Below are 27,780 nucleotides of genomic sequence, written 5' to 3'. Positions count from 1 at the left end.
AAATGAATAAAGATATATATATTTTTTGGATTGTCTTTTCTGACTTATCTACAATTTTGTTTATTGCTTTAATGATATTGACGAACGAGCTTTCTTGTCCGCCCGCTTCCGAGAATATCTGTAATGGGGTCAGATATTATTTTTTGTATTGTTAGGATCATTTTCTAGTAGTCAAAAAAAAGTAAAATTGACAGGCAGTTTCCCTTTCCTTGACAGCTGTTTCTAAACAGCACACTGGCAGTACATAGAACTCAGTTGCAACCCTTAACTTTGGGGGAGTCCATGAAAGAACCATGGGTTTCAGTTGCTTTTGGAACTCAGACGTGCTCCCCGCCCCAAATTTCCCACATGCTTTGGTGGCACCAAAGGTGGCACCTCTCCGCCAATCTAGAAACGCTGGTAGCAAAGATTAGAGGAAAAAGTAGCCTTGTAGTATAGTGTGGATAATGCTCTGCTCCGCGTGCAGGTCTTCTGCGCATGCCTAGTTCCGCCTTCTGCCTCTATGCACTTCCGCCTTCTACTTCTGTTTTTCTCAGGCCTCGTGTGGAAGGCGATTCTGAGGTCGCGAGTGTGTGTTCTTTTCTGCAGCCTTTGTCACATGACAAGGGAGCGGCGGGTGAGCCCTGGCGGGGTGGAGGAGGGCCTAGGAAGGTTCGTGCGGCTGTAGGGGGTGGGGTGGGGTGGGGGCGATCAATGCCCGGTGGTGGAGAGGAGCTCTCCAGACCCTTGGGACGGCGGGGTGCGGGCGTGTCAGTCAAGCCTAGGAACTGGAATTCCCAAGTGACCAGCCTCTGCACCGAGCACGGTCTGTGAGGCCAGGTTCTCGGGCCGCAGGAGAAGTGCATGTGCTCAAGAGTGACGATTGAACCTAGTCTGTGGGGAGGGGGCGCGTGTGTGATAGTTACTTGTGTGGCGTGGTATGGGAAGAAGGACTGGCCAGGAATAGCTGATACAGTTATCACTCAAGACACCGTTCCCTTGGTTCTCTCTTTTTTCTCTCTGAGTTTTGAAGTGCTATCCAATCTCGTCCATCACCGTATCTTGTTATATGCTGTTGCTCTTTCCTGATTTGCCCTAGCCTTCAGGAAGCAATTTCAGGGATTATCTAGTTTGTCTCATTTGCTAGAAAGAAAAATTGTTTTTCTCCTGAAGGTTAGTGACTAATGCAGGACGACAGGTTTGTCAGTGATGAAGACTGAAAAGTTAAGATCTCTCGACTCCTGGGCAAGTACTGCCTACTTTTCCGCACAAGTAAAAACAAGTTGTGTGTAAAAGAACCTATCGAAAAATTGCAGTAAAGATAAAGAAATTAAAACAGACCTTTCCTTAAAGCACTGCTTTTTATAGCTTTCTCTGGAGTCCATAACTAAAGGTTTTGTAACATTAGGAAAATTGATAAACAGCGTAGCGCTCAGTATTTTTGACAACAATTTTTTGGTGTCAAAAAATTAATCAGTCTTGTCATTTAAACTTTTTCTGTTGTGAACACCAAGGGATATTTAAACTTATAAAAAATCCATAGGAAGCAAATATATATATTTGCCCAGTAAAAAATTTTATGCCCCAAAGCTATATGATTATATCAGAGTCAGATAGGTACTCTTTTACTATCCCCTTGTACCTTCTGAAGGTCCAAGGGATATTGACATTCTTCCTATTTGTGGGTGTGTGTAGCTTTAAAGAGCGGGAAAATTCAGGAGCCGCCGGGCAGATCAGATCTTTCATGACCCAGTTCCTCTTCTTCAGACCCAGCATGTCTTCAGAGTTGTCTACATTTTTCCAAAAACAGAAGAAGATGAACAAATCCCAGGTAAGTTGTTTGTCCCCCCTTATTTTACAATAGACTTAGAATGATTTCTAACAGTCCGTATGTTAAGATGGGAAATTAGCAATAAGATAAAAATCAAACTTCATAGAAAATATAAAGATCAACAAACAGCAGGACCAAGTTGGCTTGTGGATATATACTGATCATTGTGTATCTTAGAGTTTCAAAGTCAACCTGCAAATGTATCTTTGATGTTTTTGATAACCATGGTAGAAAGGGGGACACTTGGATATAGACAAATTCCGTTCAAGACACAAAGACTCCCTGGAGATATCTTTTTTAATCTTAATATAGGGAAACATAGTGACTTACCTTCCAGTGACAGCCCTGAAATGTGTTCCTGAAACTGTTCTTTACTAAGAGTAAAAGGATCCAAGTAATGGTTCAAGCAGTGAATTTTATAATGGTCTTGTTTGATCATAGTATAAAATCTAGAGGAATTAATGGCCTGCATGCCTGTTAGAAAAACTCTCCATAACTATTTTATCTTAGCTAGGCTGTGTATACAAGGTGTGCAGCAGATGGTTAAAAGTTAAGTTCTCTGGTAAATGTTCCTGAGCTTCTCAGTCAAACTTCATAGTATTCTTGGTTTTTCCCCTTTACTTTTTTGAATCTATCAGGGTAAAGGTCACCAATGACTTAGTTGTAGTTGCCTTCTTTGAACAACTGCTGCATTACCCTACTGACTTCTCTCTCTAGGAAAGGCTCCTTTGTCTTCTACTCATGCCACTATTTTTATTTTTTTCATACCACTCTTCTGATGGCTGTTTTTTGAAGTCTTCCTCATTGTGCCTCTAGTTTAGTTCCAGATTTTCAACCTTTGCCTACTAGTTTTCTCATTTTATCTCTGTATATGCATCAAAATGATATGAAGTTAGTTAAACAATATTGTTTATTGTTTTGGGAGCTTTAAAAAATATATAAATTACCTTAATGTATACATTATGCACATTTTTCCCCAAATCATTAATGATTTAAGATCTATCCAAATGTTGTTTATTCTTTTTAATGCTATGTTTTCCCATTGTATGGCACACTGTTCTGATTACTGTATTTTATTGGTAGACATCTAGGTATTTTCCATTTTTCAGTAATATAAATAATGCTGCTTTGAATATTCTTGTCATTATCTCAGCACAATCACAATTGTATCTCCAGACTCTAGAGCAGTGCTTCTCACAGTAAGGTTCTTTGACTAGAAGGAGCAACATAACCTGGAAACTTATTTTAAATGTAGATTCTCATGCTCCATTCCAAACCTACTAGAAGAGAAATTCTAGAGGGGAGGCCCAGCAATCTATATGTTCACAAGGCATCCATGTGATGCTGGTACCCAGTAAGTTTAAGAATCAGTGCTCTAGAGTCCTATGATCAATATTTTTGGATTGTAGAATATGAAGATTTCTAATATTTCTAGGTATATTATTATTTTTTAGAAGTCTACTTTTCCTCCTTCCTCTCCAGATATAAAAATTATTTCTGTGCTAATGTGTGAAAAGCTAAACCGTTAATTCATATGTCTGATTATTGAGTTGCAAACTTTTATAAATTTATGGCTTTTCAGGGTTTTTTTTACTGAATTTTATAAGAATTCCTTCCATATTTTAAATGACAATCTTTTGTTATAAATGTTAGTAATCATTTTCTCTCAGTATGCTCTTTGTCTTTTAACTTAATGATATATTTTCTGAAGCTTTTATATTGTGGCACAACCCTTTGATGTCTTCTATTTTTTTATTCTTGCTTTCCTTACCCCAGGGACCTAATGAAATTTTTCTATATTTTGTCTAAAAATGCCAAACTTATTTTAATATTTAGTGCCTTAAATAAAATTAGATGAAAGGATCTAATTTTATATTGGTCCATCTGTAAAAAATAAGCAGCACAATTGAAAGATAACACTTCCTGACCTAGGACTGATAAAATAGAACTCAGTAGGAACTCCTGCTGTATTTCTTCATTATGCATGCTGCTGGCTTTTGACTTAGGTAGATACATTTTCTCATGTTCACAAAGTATCCATTGAGTCTTATTTTATTAAAAATAAGAATTTAGTTTTTTCCACAAGCCCTCTTAACATTTTATGGGGATGATGATGTAACTTTTTTCTTTGGATCTATTGTATTATATTTCCACATTTCTCAACAACTAGTCTTTGTGTTGTGAAACAAGCCCCACTTGATTGAAGTGTTATTCTTTTAATGATTAGCGTAATTCTGCTCTTCAGTATTTTTTTCCTTAAACTTGTCTATGTTATTTTTATCATTTAAAAAAAATCTAATTTATTGCTTTTTTATCCCTAACAGTTTTAGATTTGTGCCTTTTTTGACTAATTTTTATGACATACATGTATTTTATTAGTCTTTCAGGGAACCGGCTTTTGGTTTCATTGACTTTCACTATAATTTTCATTAACTCTTTCTAATGTTTATTCTTTCCTTCAGCTATCTTGGCTATAACTACTTTTTCTATTTTTTTTTTTTGTTAAAGTTTATTTTAGAGTCTTTTAGTATATACATTTAAGGTTATAATTTCCCCAAGTAGCAATATGTAATGCTTTCTTTTCTTCTACACAGGTTTCAATTTTCTTTCTGATGCCTGTTCAATCAATAAATCAAAATGTATTTTTATTTTTAATAAATCTTGTTTTTAAATTACATTTATTGGGGTGACATTGGTTAATAAAATGATATAGATTTCAAGTGTACAATTAAATAATACATCATGTATATTGCATTGAGGGTTCACCACCCACAGTTTCCTTCCGTCATCTTATATTTGACCCCCTTATCTATCACCCCCCATTTCCTCTAGTAACCACTAAATGTTGTTTGTGTCCATGAATCCATATTTGTCTTGTTCACTTGTTGCTTTCAGTTTTATATCCCACATCTGAGTGAAATCATATATTCTTAACTTTTTCTGTTGACTTAACTTCACTTAACATGATAATCAGAAAATCTGTGTTGTCGCAAATGGCAGTATTTCATTTTAAGACTGTGTAATATTCCATTGTATATATGTATTGCATCTTTATCCAGTCTTCAATTGAGAGGCACTTCACTTGTTTCCATGTCATGGCCACTATGAATACTGTTGCAATGAACAATGGGGTGCATAAATCTATATGGATAAGTGTTTTCAAATTTGGGGGGTAGATACCCAGAAGAGAGATTGCTGGGTCATGTGGTAACTAGTCTTAATTTTTTGCGGAACCTCCATACTATTTTCTGCAGTGGCTGTACCAATTGACATTCCCATCGGCTATGTACAAGGGTTCCTTTTTTCTTTTTCACAATCTCTCTGACACTTCTTATTACTTGTCCTGTTGATGATAGCCATTCTAACAGGCATGCGGTGGTATCTCATTGTGGTTTTGATTTGTATTTCCCTAATAGTAAAGTGAAGCATCTTCTCATATGTCTGTTTGCTGTTTGTATGTCTTCTTGGGAGAAGTGTCTGTTCAGGTCCTCTGCCCATTTTTTTTATTGGATTGTTTGTTTTTTGTTGTTGAGTTGTATGAATTTTTTATATATTGTGGATATTAGCTTCTCATCAGAGGCATTGTTTGCAAATATCTTCTCGCATTAGGTTGTTTGCCTCTTTTTCTTGTTGATGATTTCTTTTGCTCTGCAGAAGCTTTTTAGTTTGACATAGTCCCATTCATTTATTTTTGCTTTTAACTTCCCTTGCCTTTCAGGTCAAATCCGTTAAAAGCCTCTCTAAATCTAAGGTCTGTGAGTTTAGAACTTGTGTTTTCTTCTTTGCAATTTACTGTTTCAGTTCTTATATTTAGGTCTTTGATCCATTTTGAGTTATTTTCGGTATATGGTGACAGCAGTCTAATTTCATTTTTTTTTGCATGTGGCTTTTCAGTTTTCCCAGCACCATTTATTGAAGAGGCTTTTCTTTCTTCATTATATGTTTTTGACTCCTTTGTTGAAAATTATTTGCCTATGTATGGGGGTTTATTTCTGGGCTCTCAAATCTGTTCCATTGGTCTGTGTGTCTGGTTTTCTGCCTGTACCATGTTATTTTGATTATTGTTGCTTTGTAGTATAATCTGTAGTCAGGAAGAGTCATACCACCAGCCTTATTTTTTTTCTCCAGATGGCTTTGGTGATTCGGGGTCTTTTGTGCTTCCATACAAATCTGATGTTTTTTTTTTTTGTTGTTCTATTTCTTTAATAAAATGCCATTGGGATTGTTATGTGGATTGCATTAAATCTGTATGTACTTTAGGTAATAAGGCCATTTTAATTATGTTGAACCTTCCAGTCCATGAATACAGAGTATATTTCCATTTTTGTGTGTTTTCTTCAATTTCTTTTAATAATGCCTTGTAGTTTTCAGTGTGTAGGTCCTTAATATGCTTTTTTAAGTTTATTCCTAGATATTTTATTTCTTTTTTTTCAATTGCAAAAGTAATAGTATTTTTTTTTTCATTTTTCTGAAATTTCATTGTTAGTGTATAGGAAAACTGTGGATTTTTGTACATTCATTTTGTGTCCTGCAACTTTACTGTATTTGTTTATTGTCTAGTAGTGTTCTTGTGAAGTCTTTAGAGTTTTCTAATATAATCATATCATCTGAAAAAAGAGACAGTTGTCTTCTTTGTTCCCAATTTGGATGCCTTTTATTTCTTTCTCTCACCTGGTTTCTCTAGCTAGGACTTCCAATACTGTATTGAATAATAGTGGTTATATCGGACAATCTTGTCTTGTTCCTGATCTTAAAAAGAAGTTTCTTAGGTTTTTACCATTGAGTAAGGTATTAGCAGAGGGATTGTCATAGATGGCCTTTATTATTTTGAGAGAGTTTCCTTCCATACTTATTTCATTAAATGTTTTAATCATAAATGGATATTGCATCTTGTCAAATGGTTTTTCTTCATCTACTCATGATCATATGATTTTTATTTTTTATTTTGTTTATGTGGCATATCACATTAATCGATTTGTATATGTTGAATCATCCTCGTGCCCTGCAATGAACCCCACTTGATCCCGATGCATAATCTTTTTCATGTATTGTTGTATTTCATTTGCTAGTATTTTGTTTAGGGTTTTTACATCTGTATTTATTAGGCATATTGGTTACTAGTTTTCTTTTTGTTGTGTTAACCTTACCAGGTTTTGATATCAAGGTAATATTGGCCTCATAGAATGAGTTAGGAACTACTGCCTGTTGTTCAGTTTTTTGGGAAGATTTTGAGAAGAATAGGTATTAAATCATCTTTGAATGTTTGGTAGAATTCACTAGTGTAACCATTTGATCCTGGACTTTTACTTTTTGGAAGGTTTTTGATTATTATTTTAATTTCTTTACTATTTAGATTTTCCACTTTTTCATGACTTAGTCTAGGAAGGTTGTATATAAATCTTATTCTATATGTATAGTAGTTATATAGAAAAGTTGACAGGTCTTAAGTATAGAGCTTATGAGCTTAAGGAATTATAATCATGCACTGCTGAACGGTGGGGATTCCTTCTGAGAAATGCATTGTTAGGCAATTTTGTCATCTTGAACATCTCCTTCTGAGAAATGCATTGTTTGGCAATTTTGTCATTTTGAACATCATAGAGATACACAAACCTAGATGGTATGGCCTAATGCATACCTGGAGTATATGGTTTAACCTGTTCATAGGTTACAGTCCTGTACATCATGTCACTGTACAAAACAGCATAAGATTAAATCAAGCTCAAGAGAAAATGATACAATCAAGAGACTCTGTAAACACGAGGTGCGTGAGGCTGCTGCCAGCCTAACAAGGCATAGTCTTTTAAAGCAAACTTTTTTTTTTAATAAGTAGAAATAGTGCACTATAAATAGTGACGAAATGTATAGCATATTAAATACATAAACTAGTAAAATAGTTGTTTAGTACCATTATCAAGTATTATGTACTGCACATAATTGTACATGCTAAACTTTTATATGACTGGCAACACAATAAGTTTGTTTATACCAGCATGACTACAAACCTGTGAGTAATTCCTTGCACTATGACCTTATGATGGCTATGAGTCACGAGGCGATAGGAATTTTCCAGCTCCCTTATAATCCTGTGGGACCACCATCATATATGTGGTCTATCATTGACTGAAATATTGTTATTTGGCACATGACTATATCACAAACCCAGTACCCTTATAACTCATACACAGGTCAAAACAAACGTTACTAGCACTCTTGAAGCTTCCCTTGTGCCCCCTCACAGTCTTTAATACCTCCCTGCTCGTTACAGTTAATCTGTGGCTTCAATAGAGAAGTTGATGTATGAGGTGACAGAAACCATCTAACCCTCAAAGCCTAAAATATTTACTGCCTGGCTGTGTAAAAGTAGTTTGGCAATCCCTAGATTAGTTTATTAAATTTGTCAGTGGTGGTGTTGTTTCCTTTTTAAAGTAAGTTTCCAACTCCAAGGTCATGTTATTTTTAAAATATTGTTTTGGCTTTCACGTTTTTGTGTGTTTTATTGGAATTGATGTTCACTTATGTATGAGGTTGACGTCAGTTTACTTTTTTTCGCATATAGTTCATCTAGAATCATTCTTAAAAGAATTTTTTCTCCACTGTTTTGCAGCATGTTATATTTCATAATAATGTATATGTCTCTGTCTGGGTCTTTCTGTTCCATTGGTTTGTCTCTTCTTATACCAGTACCACATTTGACAAAAAGTATTTATGTTTAGTAGTATATACCCTTTATTTTTTTCTTCTTCAATGAGATCCTTGTTCTTCTTGGCCCTTTGCATTCCCATATGAATGTTAGTGTTGACAATTGTTACATGATTGTTAGTATTCACAAAATACTTGCTGGTATTTTCTTTGGGGTTGAAATGAATCTATAAATAAGTTTTGGAAAAATTGCTTTTTTTTTGATATTGAATCTTCTAACACAGGAACATGGCGTATTTCTTAACATTTATGTAAGTTTTTAGTAATTGTTAAAGTTTTTTGTGTAGATTCTTGCACATCTATTATTAGTTATTTTTATATGTTTAGTTTTTTGATTAACATACATAGATCTGAATTGCATTTTCTAATTATGTGATGCCGACATGTAAAATTATTTTTTGTATATTGATCTCATACCTAACAATTTTTCTGCACTAATATATTATGTCAGAAAATTCACCTATACATTATTTAGATTTTTCTATGTATATATAGAAATAATTTGGGAATAAAGACACTCTTCTTTATATTTTCCAATTCTTAACCATTTTTTTTTTATTGCATTGCTAGTTTCTTGAATATGTAATATGGGGTAGAAGCAAGAATAGGTTTCTTTGTCTTGATTCTGTTCTCAAAGAGAAAGCTTTCCTTTCAATATGTAATTTTTGTTGCATTTATTTTGTATTATCACATCAAGGATGTCCATTCTAGTCCTAGTTATCTAAAGTTTTTTTTTAATGTTTATGAAATGGTTTTCATCATCTTTTGAGATCATTATATGATTCATCTCCTTTATTTTCTTCATCGATGAATTATATTAATTGAATTTCATATGTAAAATTAACTAGATACATATGTATTCTGAATGTTTTTTCCCAGTGTATGTGTTGTGTTTTTATCTTTCTGTCTTTTGATAAGGGTAGGTTCTTAATATAGTATGATTAATATAATTTGTTTTCTGTTTTAAAAATCTTTGGTCTTGAAGGTATTTCTTATAGCATTTTCTGAAATTTTTATTGTTTTACTCTTCAGATTTAGATATATATCTATAATATATATAATGTATAAAATGAATTTCTGCTTATACTTAAGATAGCAATAAATATAATTAAACTAGCACTATTTATTGAAATGATTATCTTTCTGTTACCTTTATCATAAATCATGTGGTCTTATATGTGTGGGTCTGTTTTTGAACTCTTCTCCATTCTGTGTATACTTTTGAAAATTCTTATACCCATATCACACTATGTTTTAATTATGGCGTATTGATTAATTATACTTGCTATATTTTTCTGGCTTTATTTTTCTTCACGATTGTTTTGTCTTTCTTAGCCCTTTGCATTTTCACATATATTAGAATTAGCCTGCCTAACATCCAAGAAAGTGACTGCTGGGATTTTGTTTGAGGTTGCTATGAATTTGTATATCAACGTGGAACAAGTTAATATTTTTATAGTGTTGAGCCTTCTATCTAGGAACCTGTTATATCTCTCCATTTATTTAGGTCTTCTTTATTTTCCTTTATTATATTTTATAATTTTCTTTGTAGAGATTTTCATATTTTTATGCTATTATTAATTGTACCATTAAAATTTTTAATTTTCTGAAATTTGTTATATTGAACTTGCATCTAATTTCTAAAATTTTTATTTTAGATACTTAATTTGGGTTTTCTTTGTTTTGCCATAATACACTAAGAACTTTAGAAGAAGATTGAATAAAATTGGAGATAGAAGACAGCCTTATGTTGGTACTAGTTTTAAGCTGAACAATTTACATATTTCCCCATTAAATGTGATGTTTGCTGTAGGTATTTGAAAAAGTCTTTTATCCCACTGAGGAAATCTTTTTTAGTTTGCCAAGAGTATTTCTTGTCTGCTTTTCTATATCTACTGAGATGATCATATCATCTCTTAGTTTTTAAAACTGTTCATTCGCATTTTTATTTCCACCTTCAGAAAATTTGTTCATGATGTTCATAGCTCATTCTTTCTCTGTGAGCCTGTTAAAAAGTGATTTTCCCTCAGGTTGCATTCTTGTTTATTTTCTCTCTTCTGTCTCTTAGTTCCTTGAGAGCTATCAAATACATTCTTGATGACTTCAAACCCCACCAAATTATTTATTTATTTATCTATCTAGCTATCTGTTTATTTATTTATTTATGTTATTTGGGGTGACATTGGTTAATAAAATCAAATAAGTTTTAAGTGTACAATTCACCAATAAGTTATATATATGTGTATGTGTGTGTATATATACATATATATATAAATACATATATACATATATTGCATTGTGTGTTCACCACCCAAAGTTAAATTTCCTTCTGCCACCAAATATTGGACCCCTTTTATCCTTAACTACCTACCCTCCTCCCCTTCCCTCTGGTATTGTTATTAATGTCTACCAAATCTTTATTTTCATTTCTAGATCTACAGTATTGTGCTTCAAATTTATTATATCTAAGACCTATTTTGCTAAAATGAAGGACACAGTTCTGTTTTCTCACAACTTTTCTGGCTGGCTTTGTGACTCCAGTATCTGTATATCTGTTCATGCAAATCCCTGAGGAAACATTTCTTTCCTGCTTAGTGAATGGATGACCAGTTCTATTGCTTTCCCCTTTTATCAGTGTCCTATTTGCATCCCAATTTCTACTATATTAGTTCATGTAAGTGGTGTTGTTTTGTCCTTTTAGCTTTTCTATTTTTAAAAGGAATAGATTCTGTAAATAAAAAACCTGGTAACAATTTTAGTATATGCTCAAATCTGTTCTTTTGCTTCCCTTTCTCTACAACAGTTATCTCAAGTAAAAGTGTACACTCTAGATGATATCAAAGCTATCCAGTTGGGTATCTTCTCTTATATAGTCTGCAGAAATTTCAAGTACAATAGTTCCAAAATCTTTTCCTTTTCATTTTCTACACATCTTCATTATTGTCTCTGAATTGAAGTTAGAACGTAGAATATTTATTGCAGTGAAATAAAATATTAGGCCATCTCTGTACAATTTTAAGTCTAAATATAAAGAAAATTGAAATTTTTAATGTATTGATAGTTTACTTATATAATTTATAAATATGAACTTCTGTAGTGTTGAATTTTTTAAAAAACTAATGCTTTAATAATAAGTAACATCTCACTATGCTTTGGAAGAGTTATACTGTAAATTTTCTTTTTTCTTTTTGGAAATTGACAAAGAATGCTGAACTCCATATTAGAAGTTCTGAATTCTGTAAGATAGTGAGCCTTAGACACCTTTGGGCAATTCTATTGGTTTTGTTGGGAAGTATTTATCTCTGAGGTTTCTTTTGTAATAATTTGCATTTGTGAAATTGTTCACATGTATAAACTCATTTTGTCTTGGAGTCTGGTTGGTTTTATCCATGGAACAGAGACACATTATCACTGATAAATGTTTCCTAGAATTTAGAGTAACATGTAATTCAGGAAAAATCCTGCCTTCAAAAAGCTCTAAGCTATTTAAGGGACAGAAACATTTTTAATTTAGTTTACTGCTATATGCAGGATCAAAAAGAGTTTAAAAAGTTACTGGTACTTAGTAATCTGAATGATTTTTTTTTTTAAATGAAAACAATGAAAAGGAAAAAAGTCATCTTTAAAGTAGGTAATTTTCTCACAAAATTTTTTTAAATTTAATTTTTAGAAGGCAATGTATAATGAAAAATGTGTCATCAAGGTACTAAGGATTTCAAGCTGGAGTTCCGTATGATGGGTGGATAATTTCCGTATTTCAATATACTGCAGGCAGGGAGGCAATAACTCATGCCACATACTTTTTAAAGTATTAGACCAATGCCAGGCCAAATGCTCGAGCTTGAGCTCTTTAGTTCAAACTCAAAATCTTCCCAAGTTGCTTTCTCTTATTAAATGTGTTCACTTAGTAAGATGTAGAGCTTTCCTTTCTTTTTCTTTCTTTTTTTTTTCTTTCGTTTCTAGCCACTAAGTTTATCCTGAGCAAATATGCCTCTAAATTCTGGCCTGTACCTCTGAACACCTAGAGGGCTTCATCCTTGGACAGCAGCTGTACAATTAGCAATCTGGTCAGTTTTATGGGTGCTCAGACTGCCTGAGTCATTCAGAAACCTTAATTGTCTTTGGATCACAGTTTCTTCCAGTCAGCTCTAGAACTCTTACTTCCTGCAGGACATAGTAAAACTTGATTGATGATTCCTCTAGGAAAGCACCAGTACCCCAAAACAGCTTGCTTCCCAATATATCTGTAAAGCATCTACTTTCAAGTATAGTTTTCTGCAAATCAGTTCTGCTAAATATTCTGAGAAAAAAAAATCTAGAGGGCGAAGTGGGTATAGTATAGTAGAGTATAGAATATGACTATAGTAGTGTCATATTCCTGTAAATTAGAGAGTTCTACACATTGAAGTCTTTTCCTCAATTAAAATATAGAGTAACATATTAGAGGCTTAGAGAGGATCACAGAGTGAAGGAATCTGTTCACTTTATTTAAATGTGTGTGTTTTTCCAGCTTCTTTTCACCAGGGTCCCTTGTGAGGATTCCTCAAGACCTTTTCAAAAAATCTGAATTCAAAACTATTTTTATACAGACATACCCATGTTCACTATATTTTCTCACAAGTGTGCAGTGGAGTTTTCCAGAGGCTACATTATAGGTGATAATTTCCATCATTCTTTAAGGTGGAAAGTAATCACGTGCTTTGGAAACTATTGATCTGAATTACCCCGCAATCATTTCCCGAATACATCCATAGCCCCTTTTCTCATCATAGCTCCAGGCTGTATTCTCAACTCCTCCTGTGCTGTTTGTCCTTTTGCCTATTTCCTGAGTGTGTTAGAGGTCTTTGCTTGTGTCATGGCCCTATGCTCATAGGAACACAGTATTACTCTTCATCCAACAGCTGTTCTTCACTGAAGCTCAAAATAGAACTAATTTTGCTCCTCATTTACATTAATCTGTCTTGTGTGTACTTTGACCATAGCATTTTTAATTTATTACTATATATGTTTTCTTACTAGATTATATGTTTCTGAATACAAGATGTTGATTAATTTTAGTGCTTCCAAGAACTAGCTAGAATAGTTCCAGGTATGTTGTGGGGATTTGGTAATTTTTTTTAAATGAATAATACCTTAATGCAATGGCAGAATATTTCTATTATGATTTCTCTTCTTCGTCCAGAGTATAAAGCAAAATATTCTATATTCATTTGGATAATCTGTGAATGGTAATCATGGTACGGATTAGTTCTTATATATCTTTTTCCATGTTACCTAATTTTGAACATTTCAGATTGAACAGAAATTTACATCAGTATCATTTAAGGATGTGACTGTGGGCTTCACTCAGGAGGAGTGGCAGCACCTGGACCCAACTCAGAGGTCCTTGTATAGAGATGTGATGTTGGAGAACTACAGCAACCTTGTCTCAGTGGGTAAGGTCTTTTATTATGTAATTCTAAGTAGCATTTTAAAATTCTTTTAATTATGAAGCATACAGACACTCTAGAGTTTAATGATAGTTAAGATTAGAATTCAGTGTTGATTGATCACTTTTGGGTACCAGGAATATATATGTGTTTACCTCTCCAGTGAAATGTTCATTGGCCCCTTTATTAAGCAACTCCAGAAGCTTCCTCCTCTTTTCGAGGCCATGGAGTCTAGGTTGCCTTGTCCAAGTCCTACATTATTTTACTTTGACAGGGTATTGTGTTACCAAACCAGAAGTGATCTTCAGACTGGAGCAAGGAGAGGAGCCATGGATATTGGAGAAAGAATTCCCAAGCCATAGTTTCCCAGGTGAGTTAATGTGTACTGCACAGATGAACATCAGAGGATTTATTATTTTCCTGTGGTTAATCCACAGGTTGACTACTTTGAAATGTTTTCTCAAGAATATCTCTTTCGAGGTCCAGCCTTTGGATGTGATTGAGAATAATGATTATTGAAGCAGATTTCCGGATATCATTCCCACAAAGGATGTCCTCCTTTTTAATTCACTTTTTGAACATTTACTATTCTTACATCTGCCAACAGTCCATTCTTTGTTCTTTTTATCTTTACTATTGTTTATCTTGATTATTGTATGTTTTCAAAGCAATTTCAGTTGCCCACATTACCTCCACTGCCCTGCATTTCAATTATTTTCAGACATTCTTTCATACACTCAATTTTTGACTCATAATTTTTTTTTAAGTTTATTAGGGTAACATTGGTTAATATAATTATGTAATTTGCAGGTGTACATTATAATTTTACATCTATATATTCTATTGTGTGATTACCACCCAGAGTCCAGTTTCTTTCAGCTACCATACATTTGATCCCCTTTACCCACTTCACCCTCCCCAACTGCCCTATATTTGACCCCCTTTACCTGTCTACTTCTTCCCTTCTCCCCACCTTCTATCCTCTGGTAAGCACTAGTCCATTGTCCATGTCCCTGAGTCTCCTTTTGTCGTGTTCATTTGTTGCTTTTAGGTTTATATTCCACATGTAAGTGATATCATGTGATTTTCAACTTTTTCAGTCTGGCTTATTTTGCTTAGCATGATTATCTCAAGGTCCATCCAGGTTGTCGCAAATGGCAGTATTTCATCTCTTCGTATGGCTGAGTAATATTCCATTTATATATGTACCGCACCTACTTTAGCCAGTCATCTATCATAGGATACTTCGGTGGCTTTCATGTCCTGGCCACCATGAATAGTGCTGCTATGAACATCAGTATTCAAATATATTTTCAGATATGGGTTTTCAAGTCTTTGGGGTAAATACTCAGTAGAGGGATTGCTGGATCATATGGTAGATCAATTCTCAGCTTTTTGAGAAACCTCCATACTGTTTTCCGTAGTGGCTGTACCAATTTGTAGTACCACCAGCAGTGTATGAGGGTTCCTTTATCTCCATATCCTCTCCAGCATTTGTTATTACTTGTTATCTTGAGGATAACAAGTAATATGCATGAGGATGGTATCTTATGGTGGTTTTGATTTGCATTTTTCTAATAGCTAGCAATGTTGAGCATCTTTTCATATGTTTGTTAGCCATTTGTATGCCCTCTAGGGAGAAATGTCTGTTCAGAATCTCTGCCCCTTGTTTGATTGGATTGGTTTTTTGTTGTCATTGAGTCATATGAGTTCTTCGTATATATTGGATATTAGGCTCTTATTGGAGGCATTGTTTGCAAATACATTTTCCCATTCGGATGGTTGTCTCTTTACCTTGGCGGCGATTTCTTTTGCTGAACAGAAGCTTTTGAGTTTGATGTAGTCCAATTCATTTATTTTTGCTTTTCTCTCCCTTGCCTGTGAGGTCAAATTCATAAAATCCTCTTTAAGTCCAAGGTCCTTGAGTTTAGATCCTATGTTTTCTTTTTGCATGTGTCTTATTTATATGCAGGTCCTTAATCTATTTTGAGTTAATTTTGGTGTGTGGTGATAGACAACAGTCTAGTTTTATTCTTTTGCAGGTGGCTTTCCAGTTTTCCCAGCATCATTTATTGAAGAGGCTTTCTTTTCTCCACTGTATGTTTTTGGCTTTTTTGTCAAAAATTATTTGCCTGTATAACTATGGGTTTAATTCTGGACTCTCGATTCTGTTCCACTGGTCCACGTGACTGTTTTGCTACTGATTCCATGCCATTTTGATTGCTGTCGCTTCGTAGTTTAATTTGAAATTGAGAGGAGTGATATCTCCAGCCTTGTTTCTTTTATCTCAGGATGGCTTTGGCAATTCGAGGTCTTTTGTGCTTCCATACAAATCTGATGATTTTTTTGTTCTATGTCTTTAAAAATTGCTGATGGGATTTTGATGGGGATTGCATTAAATCTGTATAATGCTTTAGGTAATATGGTCATTTTAACTATGTTGATTCTTCCAATCCAAGAACACGGAATATCTTTCTATTTCTTTGTATCTTCTTTTGATTTCTTTTAATAGGGTCTTGTAGTTTTCATTATATAGGTCCTTCACTTGTTTCATTAAATTTATTCCTAGGTATTTTATTTTTTTTTGTTGCAATTGGAAAAGGATTTATTTTTTCCACTTCTTTTTTCTGACAGTTATTCAAGTATAGGAATGCTATGGATTTTTGAACGTTGATTTTGTATCTAGAGATTTGATTCCATTCCTTTCTGGCTTGTAAGGTTTACGCTGAGAAATCTGAGGATAATCTAATGGGTTTTCCTTTATAAGTTGCTGTCTTCTTTTCTGTTGCTGTCCTGAGAATTCTGTCTTTGTTGTTGATGTTTGATAACTTTAATACAATGTGTCTTGGTTAAGGCCCTTTTGGGTTGAGATAATTGGGTGTTCAGTTGACTTCTTGAATTCTAAGCTTCAGCTCATTTCTTAGTTTTGGGTAATTCTTGTCCACTATTTGTCTGAAAATGCTTTCTGGTCCCTGCTCCTTTTCCTTGCCATTGGTAACGCCCATTATTCTTGTGTTTCCTCTCTTGATCCTATCAGCTATTTCTTGAATTTCTCTTTCATTATTTTTCATTCTTTAGTTTTTTTCTTTTCTGATTTATTTCTAGATTTCTATCTTCGATATCACTGATCCTTTCCTCCATTCGGTCAACACAATTTCCCAAGCTTGCTGTTTCATTTTTCAACTCTTGCATTGTGTTCTTCATCTCCAGTTCTATTTGGTTCTTTTTGAGAGTTTCAGTCTCCTTGCTCTGCTCACCTAGTTGTTTTTTCAGTTCCTGAAATTATTGATTTGAGTCATTTTGGATCTCATTGAATATTTTCAGAAGTACCAGCCTGAATTCTCTGTCACCTAAGTCACATATTTCTATTTCTGTAAGCTTATTTTCTGGAGATTTTTCTGTTTCTTTCTGATATTCCTTTTTACCTTGGTTGTTTTTGGTGTTTAATGGACAATTTCTGTGCCTGGGCATTAATGGAAGTGTATTCTGTTATTTTTCTAGAAAGAAGATTTATTATATAAAGGTCTCTCTTTAGCCTGCTGCAAAGAAGGCACTTTTCTTTTGGTTTCCAGTAGGTGGTGTCTAAGCCTCTTGGATCTGTTCTTTATATAAAGCTTAAATGTCTTATTTTCTTGTAGATATTTAATCACACTGGCTATTCTCAGTTTCGGTCCCTGTCAGTATTAGCAACAGTTTCGGTTGCTTTTGCTCAGTTTCCCTTGGAGATCTGAGGTGATCTGTCTTGTAATGGTGTATGGGAGTGGGGGAGGGGGTCTGGGTTGGGAGTTGGCGGCTGCGGCTCAGCCTCCATTTTACAACTGGGGCCGATTTCTCTGCAATCCTGTCCCACTTCTCTACTTTCTGCCCTGATGACTGGGCCCTGCTGCAGGCTGATAGAATTTCTGGCACTCCCAGGCAGGCTGATCAGGGAAGTCGACGCACCTTCAGTTCTCCCCATCCTCCTGCAAGGAGCTATGGCGGCTGCGAGAGGCAGCTTCTGTATTTCTCCAGTCCATTGCCCGACACCTGAAGTTCTGACCTACGGAGCTCTTATGCGCAGATTACACATTCAGACATGCTAGTGTGCAGTTTGGGTGTTTTAGTTTTGTTTTAGATGTTTAGCTTATTGTTGTTTCAAGGGGAGAATTCTGAAGACGTCTACCATTCTCCTATGTTTCCAAAGGACTCCTTGACTCAAATAATTTTTGAGTATATACTATGTGCCAGTTATTTGTTAAGAGCTGAGACTATATTAATGAAAAATTAATGTTTGTTAATAAGTTTATACGAATAGTGCTAAAAGCCAACAGGGCCATGAAAAGATGTTCACCATCATTAATCATCAGGTAAATGCAAATTAAAACCGCAGTGAGATAATATTACCTCACACCTGTCAGAATGGCTAGCATCAAGAAGACAAGAGGTAGCAAGTGTTGGCGAGGATGTGGATAAAATGGAATCCTTGTACACTGTTGGTAGGAATAGAAATTGATTCAGCCACTATGGAAAACAATTTGGAGGTTTCTCAAAAATTAAAAATAGATTTACTCTATGATTAGCAGTTCCACTCTGGCTATGAACCAAAAGGAAAAGAAAATAAGAGGCTGTAGAGTTACATGTACTACCATGTTCATTGCATTATTTACAGTAGCCAGATATTGAAACTGCCTAAGTGCCCATCAGTGGCTGAAATAAAGATGTGGTGTATACACACACACACACACACACACACACACACAGATATATATATATATATATATATATATAAATAATTGAATATTATTCAACCATAAGATAAAGGACATTCTGCAACTTTATGACAACATGAATGCCACTTTATGACAACAGGAATGGACCTTGAGCACACTGCAGTGAGATAAGTCTGAGAGGAAGACAAAGAATACATCGTATCACATGTGGAATCTAAAAAAGTCAAACTTGTAAAAACAGAGGGTAAAATGTTGGTTAACAGGTGATGGCGTGTGTAGGGATAGGGCAGTTTTTTAAGAGCACGAACTTGCAACAGGTAGTAAGCCCTAGAGATCTATATATAATGAATATAGACAATGAGATTTTATCATAATCAAATTTGCCAAGAGACTAGAACTTAATTATTCCACCCACTAAAAAGAAATGATGATTATATGAATCACTAAACACAAACAGATATTTATGTATATTAAATGTTCTGTGGAGGTAAAAACTGTAGAAGAAATTAAAGCAGGCTTAAATTGATTGAGTGTGCTAATGTAAGAAGTGTAGTTTAGGGAAAACTTTGAGATCACCATTAGAGTAAAAATTTGAATGAAATGATTGTATGAACCTGAGGATACTCCTTGTTTTCAGCAGGGGTAATAGCAACGGTTAAGCCCATGGGCTGGAATCTGCTTGGTGTTTTTGAGGTAGACAGGAGGAGGGGCAGGAGATGATGTCAGACAGTCGTGACCCAAAAGATGAGAGTATCATAAGCCTTGTCAAAAAATTTAATTTTATTCTTAATATATTGGTGGATATATAGTTGTGTCACTTAGACAAATTTGGAAGACATGGAGTTATGAAAAGAGATTGGATTATTTATTTTGAAAGTGGGAGTAGTAACAAAAGAACTAACATTTGTATCAGAGTTACAGAAAGAGAGACGTGAGATACCTGAAGTATTTAAAGAAATAATGGTCGAAAATGTCTCAAATTTGGCAAAAGACATAAAATTACTCATCTAAGAATCTGAACTCCAAAAAAGATAAATCCAAAGATATCCATGCTATAAAGGCACATCAAATTAAATGTCTGAAAACTAAAGACAAAAAAGTCTTGAAAGTAGCCATTGGAAAGTAACATTATCTTTGGGAATGACAGTGGATTTCTTATCTCAATCCTTAGAGGCTAGAAGGAAATAGCACATTTTTCAATTACTGAGAGAAAAGAACTGTCAAACAAAAATTCTTTCTCCTTTAAAGAAGGGAAACTAAAGATATTATTATACAAAGAAAAACTAAAAAAATGTTTTTAGCAAACATACCTTTAAAACTTGGCTAAGAAGTTTTCTAAATAGAATGGAAATTAAAAAAAGAATGCTTGGAACTTCAGAAAATAAAGAATATTTGAAGTGGCAAAAATAGAGGTCAATATCATGGAGTTTTCTTGAGTTTCTGAAATATTTAATCATTGGAGCAAAGTTTATAATATCATGATTTTATGCTTTGTATGTTAAGGAAATAGTGTAATTTTAAGTAGGGTAAGTAAAGAGATTAAAGTGGAATTAAAGTTTTACATTTCACTTGAAGTAGTTAAATGTTGGTGCTAGAAGTCTATAATAAGTTACATGATTTTATGACTGAGAACAACCATTAAAAAACTATACAAAGTGATATACTTAGAAACAATGTTAAATAAATCAGGATGAAATCCTTAAAAAGTGATCATATAACTGGCAGGAAAATAAACATTAAGGAACAGATGAATGAGAAACCAAGAAAATGAACAGAAAAAACCAAAATGCGAAACTTAGCCTAGAATTTACCTTAAGTGTAAATGATGTAAGTATACCCATTAAAGTACAGATTGGCAGAGTGGATCAAATCAAAAACATGAGTTAAAAATATGTTATCTATAAGAATCTCACTGCCAGTACAACATAGGCTGATTAAGAACTGAGAAATATACACAATGCAAACATCAATCAACAGGAAAGCAAGAATGGCCTCACTAATATCAGATGAAGTAGTCTCTAGAGTGAAGAAAATTATTAGACAAAAGGAGAACATTTCGACAAATACAGTAGTCTAAACTATGACTTCACCAAACAACAGAAACTTGAAGTGCAAAAAGAAAACCGATTGAACTGAAAAGGGAGAATTAAAACAAATCCTACTGTATTTAGAGAATTCACCACCTCACTCTTAGCAAATGGTAAAACTATTGGACAGTAAATCAACAGTGGATATAGAAAAACTGAACAGCAGCATCTATGAACAGGATTGAAGCAACATTTATCGGCCATTGCCTAACAACAGCAGGATACACATTTTTCTCAAGTGACCATGGAACATTCAGAAAGATAAAACATCCTGGGGCATAAAGAAACCTAAATAAATTTAACAGAACTGAAATTGTGCTGAATGTGTTCTCCAATCATAATGAAGTAAACAATCAGTAACAGGCAAGAGAAAAATAACGTTTGGATATTAGACAAGATATAAATAATCCATGGGTAAGTGAAGAAGGCTAAAAAGAAAATCTAAAAATGCCTAAGACTGAATGAAAATGAGAACACATATGTGGGAGGCAGCTAAAGCAGTGTTGAAAGAGAAACTTATAACACTGAATGCTAAGATTAGAATGAAAGGTCTCAAATCCATACTTAACTATCTACCTCAAGAAACTGGAGAAGAGCAAAGTAAATCCTTAGCAAGTAGAAGGAAGAAAATAAAGTTAACAGAAACTTTATTTCAATGATGAGGTTGAAAATAGGAAAAGAACAGAGAAAACTAATAAAACACAAATCTGGTTCTTTGATAAAATTGATAAACCTCTAGCAATATTGACAAAAATAAAGGCAAATCATCAATATCAGGAAAGAAATGTGATATAAGTCCTGCATCCATTAATAGGGTTATAAGAGACTTTCAACAGTTATGTTCGTAATTTGATAATTTAGGAAAAAATGGGTCAATCCTTCAGAAGCTCCAAACTACCAAAAGTTAATCAAAGTGATATAGGTAATTTGAATGGCCCATAGATTGTCACAGAAGATGACATATAATTTGAACTAAAGAAATTAAATTTTAAATAAAAAGCACCAAAAGAAAGCAATCCACTGCCACTGGAGAATTCTACTAAACATTTGAAGAATTAACAGTGATTTTACACCATCTCTTCCAGAAAATAAAAGAAGAGGGAACGCTTCCTAACAAGTTTATCATTGTGATACCCAAATCATACAAAGATTGTGAAAAAATAGTAAAACTACAGGTCTACATCTCCCATAAATTTACTAGCAAAAAATCATTAACAAAATACTAGCAAATAGAAATCAGCCATGTATAAAAAGAATTATACACCATGACCAAGTGGGATATATTCCAGGTGTACAAGCCTGGTTTAACAAACAAAAATCAGTCAGTGGAATCAACCACAGAATAAAATGCTGTTACACATAGTATTGCTTTCTTAATTTCCTTTCAGATTGTTCTTTTTAGGTGTATAGACAGCTGATTACCAGGTGTTGATCTTATACCATGCAACTTTGCTGAATTTGTGTATTAGCTATCATAGTTTTCTTATAAATTCCTTAGGATGTTCTGCATTTAGGTGGAACCTTCTTTAACCTTTCTTTAAGGCCTTATTTCTCTAATCTCAAAAGTAGATGGTGACATAAGGATGAAAAACTATAGACTAAAGTCTTTCATAACATAGATGCAAAAATTCAAATAGACTCCAACGCTGTATAAAAATAATTATATACTATGACCAAGTAAGATTTATTATAGGCATGCAAGCCTAGTTCAACATTCAAAAATTAATTGACATAAATTAGTCCATAGAAAAATCATGTAACAATTATGAATTAATTCAGAACCATTTGACAAAAATCAATACTCATTCATGATAACAACCTAGCAAAGTAGGAATAGAGGGGGAATTTCCTCGACCTGAAAAAAAATTTTCGTCAAAAGCCCCTGTTAACATATTTAATAGAGAGAAACTGGATTCTTTCTCTGTAATATCAGGAGCAAGGGAAAGATGTTCTGTCTCACCACTCTCAACATCTGAAATCCCAGGTAATGCAATAAGACAGGAAAATAAAAGTTATATAGATGACAAAGGAAGAAATTAAACTCCTTTTTCACAGAAACACTATTGTCTAAGTAGAAAATCCTAAAGAAGCTGAAACTTCTAGAACTAATAAGTTATAGCATGGTTGCAGGATACAAATTTAATATACAAAAATCAATTGCTTTGTCAATATTGTAGTTATGTCTTTTTATTGTTGAGTTATAAGAGTAAATGTTCTGTATACCAACCCCTAATTAGGTATATAATTTGCAGATGTTTTCTCTCATTTGTGGCTTTTCATTTCACAATCTTGGCTTCATGTTTTGCAGCAAGAATTTTTTTGTTTCATATAGGATAATTTATCTATTTTGTCATTTTTGTTTGTGGTGTTGTGTCTATCTCAAGGACATGAAGATTTACCCCTATATATTTTTTAAAGTAAAATAGTTCTTATATTTAGGTCTGTGACCCATTTTTGTTTATGGTATCAGGAAGGGGTTTATTTTCATTGTTTTTTTTGAATGTAGACATCCAGTTGTCTCAGTACAATTTGTTGAAAAGGCTGTTTTTTAACCATGGAATTATCTTGTCACTTTACTGAAAATGAACTGAACATATTTATTAATATTTATTTCTGGACTCTCAATTTCATTTCATAGATCTCTATGTTTGTTCTTATCAGTAATCTCTATGTTTGTTCTTACAGTAATCTCTATGTTTGTTCTTACAGTAATCAGGACCAGTTCCACAAGGTCCTGATTACTGTAGCACTGTAGCAGATTTTTAAATTGAGAAGTCTGAATCTTCCAACTTTCTACCTCTTTTTCAAGATTGATTTCATCACTTTCAATTCTTTGAATTTTCACATGAATATTTGGATCTACTTATTAGTTTCTGCAAAAAGGCAGCTAGGATTTAGTTAGGGATTATGTTGAATTTTTATATCAATTTAGCAGTTATTTCTATGTAAATAGTTGAGTCTTCTGATTGTTGAGCCTGTTTTCATTTTTTTAGGTCATCTTTGATTTCTTTCAGCATTGTTTTGTACTTTGATGCTATTGTTAGTGGAATTATCCTGAATTCATGGATTTTTCATTGTTAGTATATGGAAATATAATTAATTTTCTCGTACCCTGTAACTTTGTGGAATTCTTTTACTAGTTTTAATAGTGTTCGAGTGGTTTCTTTAAGTTCTCTGTTTAAAATCATGTCAACTGCAAATAGTTTTACATTTTTTTCAATTTGGATTTTTCTTTCGTTGGCTAGTATTTTCTGTATAAGTGGTTAGAGGACATTCTTGTCCTGTTCATGATCTTAGGCAGAAAGGATTCCATCTTTCACCTTTTACCATATTGTTTGCTGTGACCTTTTTGTAGATGTCTTTTTTTATCAGATTGAGGATGTTTATTTCTAGTTTGTTGATAGTTTCTATAAAACAGGAAGGGTTGTAAAATTTTGTCAAATACTTTTTCTTGCATGTATTGAGATGATCATTTGGTTATTGTCTTTTTTCTAGTCATATAGTCTATTAATTGATTTTCAGATGATAATCTAATCTTGTATTTTTGGGATAGATCCCACGTGGTCATGGTGTGTAAAGTTTGCTAGTACGTTTTTGAGGATTTGTGGGTATATAGTCATACGATGCTGATCTTAGTTTTCTTAGAAATTGATCTGTAGTTTTCTTTCTCAAGTCTGATTTTGGTACTGGGGTAATATTGGGCTCATAAAATGAATTGGGAAGTGTACTTTTAATTTTGTGGAGGAGTTTTTGAATAATTGGTATTTATTATTTTAAAAATACTTGGTAAAATTCATCAGTGAAACCGTCTAGACCTGGGCTTTTTTAATGGGAAGTTTTAAAATGACTAATTTAGTGTTTTCACCTGTTATAGGTTTTCTTCAGATTTATCAATTTCTTCTTGAGTCAGTTTCTGTAGGTTTTGATATTCTAGGAATTTTTCCATTTTATCAAAGTTAACCTAATATGTTGGCATACAGTTTTTCATAGCATTCCCTTATAATGATTTTTGTATTTGCACTGCACAAAGCCTCCCTCTTTATCTCCAGTCTCTTATGGATGCTGAGTACGTGATGCCTCTTTTTCTATTTTTAAAAGTCATCCTGTTTGTGTCTTTGAATCTAAAGTGTCATTTACAGACAGCACGTGTTTGGATTTTCACATTTTATACAACTTTGCTTTCAGTCTTAAGAATTTATTTTTCGTAAGAGTGGTCTGGTAGCAGTGGATTCTAGGGATTTTTAGTTTCTTTTAGTTTTTTAATCTATAGTTTATTTATTTCATCTTCAGTTTTGAAAAATAGTTCTGCTCTTTTGGTTGACGGTGTTTGTTTTCCCCAGCACAGTGAATATGTTATCCTACCACCTGGGCTATGTTGTTATGATGGTAAGTCAGGTGTTAATCTTACTGAAGTTCTCTTGTATGTGATGAGTTATATTTCTCTTCATGCTTAAGGAATTCTCTGTCTTTGTTTTTTAATATGTTTACTCTGATGCATTTTTGTCATAGATCTCTGTTTATTCCACTTGGACTTTTTCTTCTTTAATTGTCAGATTAATATTTTCATAAAATTTATAAGATTTTTACCATCAACTGTGAATACTCCTTGCTCTTTCTTCTCTTCTTCTGGTACTCCCATTATTAACATGTTGGTGAAGTTAATGGTGTACATTCAGTTGAGGTGCAAGTAATGGTGTTCATTTATTTATTCATTTATTTGTTCAGTTTTCTTCATTATTATTTCTCTGTTCTTTATATTACATGATGTCTATTGATCTATCTTCAGTTATTTTTTTCTCCTATAAACTTCAATCTACTGTTGAGCCCTTCTAATGAATATTCATTGTATTTATTTTAATTTTCAAACTTAGGATTTTTATTACTGTTTTCTCCTTTTATTGATATTCTCTTTGTAATGAGGTGTCATCATACACCTTTACTTCCTTACTCATGGTTTCTTTTTGTCCATATTTATAGTAGCTTTTTTGAGATTTGCTAAGTCCAGTGTCTGGACCCTCCCAAGAGAGATTTTCTATTGCTTGCTGTTTTTTCTGTAATTGTGAAAATTTCTTGTTTCTTAGTATATCTTGTAACTTTTTGTGGATAATGGACATTTTAGATAATATTTTCTACCTACTCTGAACTGATTTCTTCTTGCCAGGGGTTATTGTTATTTTTTGCTTACTTATATGTTTAGTGACTTGGATGGACTATTTGGGTGAAGTTATTTTCCCCCACAGTGTGTTATCTCTGATGTTGCTGTCAGAGAGTTCTGTCTTAGGCATACATACAGTCCTTAGAATTATGATAGTGTTAACCGGGTGCTCTTTGCAGGCCTACGTAATTGTTAATTTTATGTATTAACTTGATTGGCCTAAATGATGCCTAGATAACTGGTAAATCCTTATTTCTCGGTGTGTCAGGGATGTTTCTGAAAGACATTATCATTTGATTCAGTGGACCGAGGAAAGAGGTCTACCCTCATTAGTGTAGGTGGGCATCATCCAATCCATTGAGGGCCCAAAGAGAACAAAAAGGTGAAGGAAGGGAAAATTCTTTCTTCTTGAGCTAGGACATCCATTTTCTCCTGCTCTTGGACATTGGAGCTCCTGGTTCTTGGGCCTTGGGACTTTGAGACTTAACAACAGTCCCCTAGTTTTCAGGCCTTTGACCTTGACTTTGAGTTATATGATTGGCTCCCCTAGTTCTCAGACATTTGGACTTGGACTGAATTACACCATGGGCTGTTCTGGTTTTCCAACTGACAGATAGATGTCAGATTGCAGGGACGTGTGTGTGTGTGTGTGTGTGTGTGTGTGTGTGTGTGTGTACAGGTGTGTATAGATAGATAGATCTATCTTATCTGTCATCTATTTACTATCTAATTGGTTATGTTTCTCTGGAGAACTTTGACTAATGCAACCTTTTTGTCTCATCTCTGTGTTGTCTGCCTCTGTTGGTATCACACCCAACTTTTAGCTTCTACTGATTGCTCTATTCTTTCCAACAACAAATTGGTTCAGTTAAGGTTGCCCTTTGAGGTTGCCCTTTATGCTACTATTTTGGAAATCATCTCCTGGAAAACATAATTTAAGGAAGTTATTACTGTAGAAAATGTGTGTCTTTGTGTGCATTTTCATGAATGTGTCTGATAAACAGGAACAAATTTAATAGCTTGGTATATCTCTTCTTACTTGTGTCTTTCCATTATTCCTTCTGGTCTACTTTTAGTGAGTCTGTGGTTTAACTTATTCCTCTCATGGAATTATTAGTCTCTTTTTCATTGCTTATTGAAATTCCATTGTTTCCCAGGGTGATCTTAGGCTTGAATTTACCCATACTCTTACAAATAAAGTGAATTTTCTTGAGAAGAACCTCAGAATTCTCTGTTCTCTGGTCTGCTTCTTTCTCTGAATAGAAGCTCTCCATCATCTCTCTGGAGCTGGAGCTGGAATAGTGTTTTGCTTCTCTCAAAGTGATACTGTGCTTTATGTTCAGTAGGAAATGTGTGTGTTTCTCTGTTTCTGATAGCTTGATATAAATATAAAATATGTAGTACTTTTATTTAAAAGTATAAGACTTAATTGAAAATTTTAAAGAAGTTTTATATCTATGAATAAATATATATTATTGATTCATTGGAAGGGCCAACGTCATGTTTCTCCCAATTAATTCTAATTAGAAAGCCTACAAGATATTTTTGTGTGTTCGTTTTGTTTTCAAGAAGTCAGGTAACCCCTTAATAGTTAGACGCCAGAAAATGATTGCTATGTATAGTAAACCTGTGGTAATTAAGTCTCTTGGTTTGATTCAAGGAGAGCCCAGAAAGTGACCTTTCTATGTATGGATATTTGATCTCTGGATAGATCTGGCACTGCAAGTTACTGGCAAAAGATAGAAGAGTTTTCTAAATTGCGCTTAATATATGAAACAACTGTTACATGTATTGTTACTCTCTCCACTGGGATGTACGCTCCATGAAAGAAGAGATTTTGCCTATTCTTTACTGCTGTATCTCTACTTCCTAAGACAATGCTTGACCC

At 33.8% G+C, this 27,780-nt stretch overlaps 1 protein-coding gene across 1 annotated transcript in view; it reads left to right on the top strand.

The window, feature by feature from the left end:
* The first annotated feature begins 536 nt into the window (after nucleotides 1–536).
* Nucleotides 537–27,780, top strand: part of ZNF33B (zinc finger protein 33B) — a 46,937-nt gene continuing 19,693 nt past the window's right edge. The window contains exons 1-4 of the mRNA XM_016131448.2: nucleotides 537–651; nucleotides 1,747–1,810; nucleotides 13,806–13,947; nucleotides 14,216–14,311. Coding sequence (XP_015986934.2) covers nucleotides 599–651; nucleotides 1,747–1,810; nucleotides 13,806–13,947; nucleotides 14,216–14,311 — 355 coding nt within the window. The 5' untranslated portion in view covers nucleotides 537–598. The remainder of the gene's footprint in view (nucleotides 652–1,746; nucleotides 1,811–13,805; nucleotides 13,948–14,215; nucleotides 14,312–27,780) is intronic.

The sequence above is a fragment of the Rousettus aegyptiacus genome, unplaced genomic scaffold (assembly GCF_014176215.1).
Source record: "Rousettus aegyptiacus isolate mRouAeg1 unplaced genomic scaffold, mRouAeg1.p scaffold_m13_p_6, whole genome shotgun sequence".
Classification (NCBI taxonomy): domain Eukaryota; kingdom Metazoa; phylum Chordata; class Mammalia; order Chiroptera; family Pteropodidae; genus Rousettus; species Rousettus aegyptiacus.
This window is presented reverse-complemented; position numbering and strand designations above follow the sequence as displayed.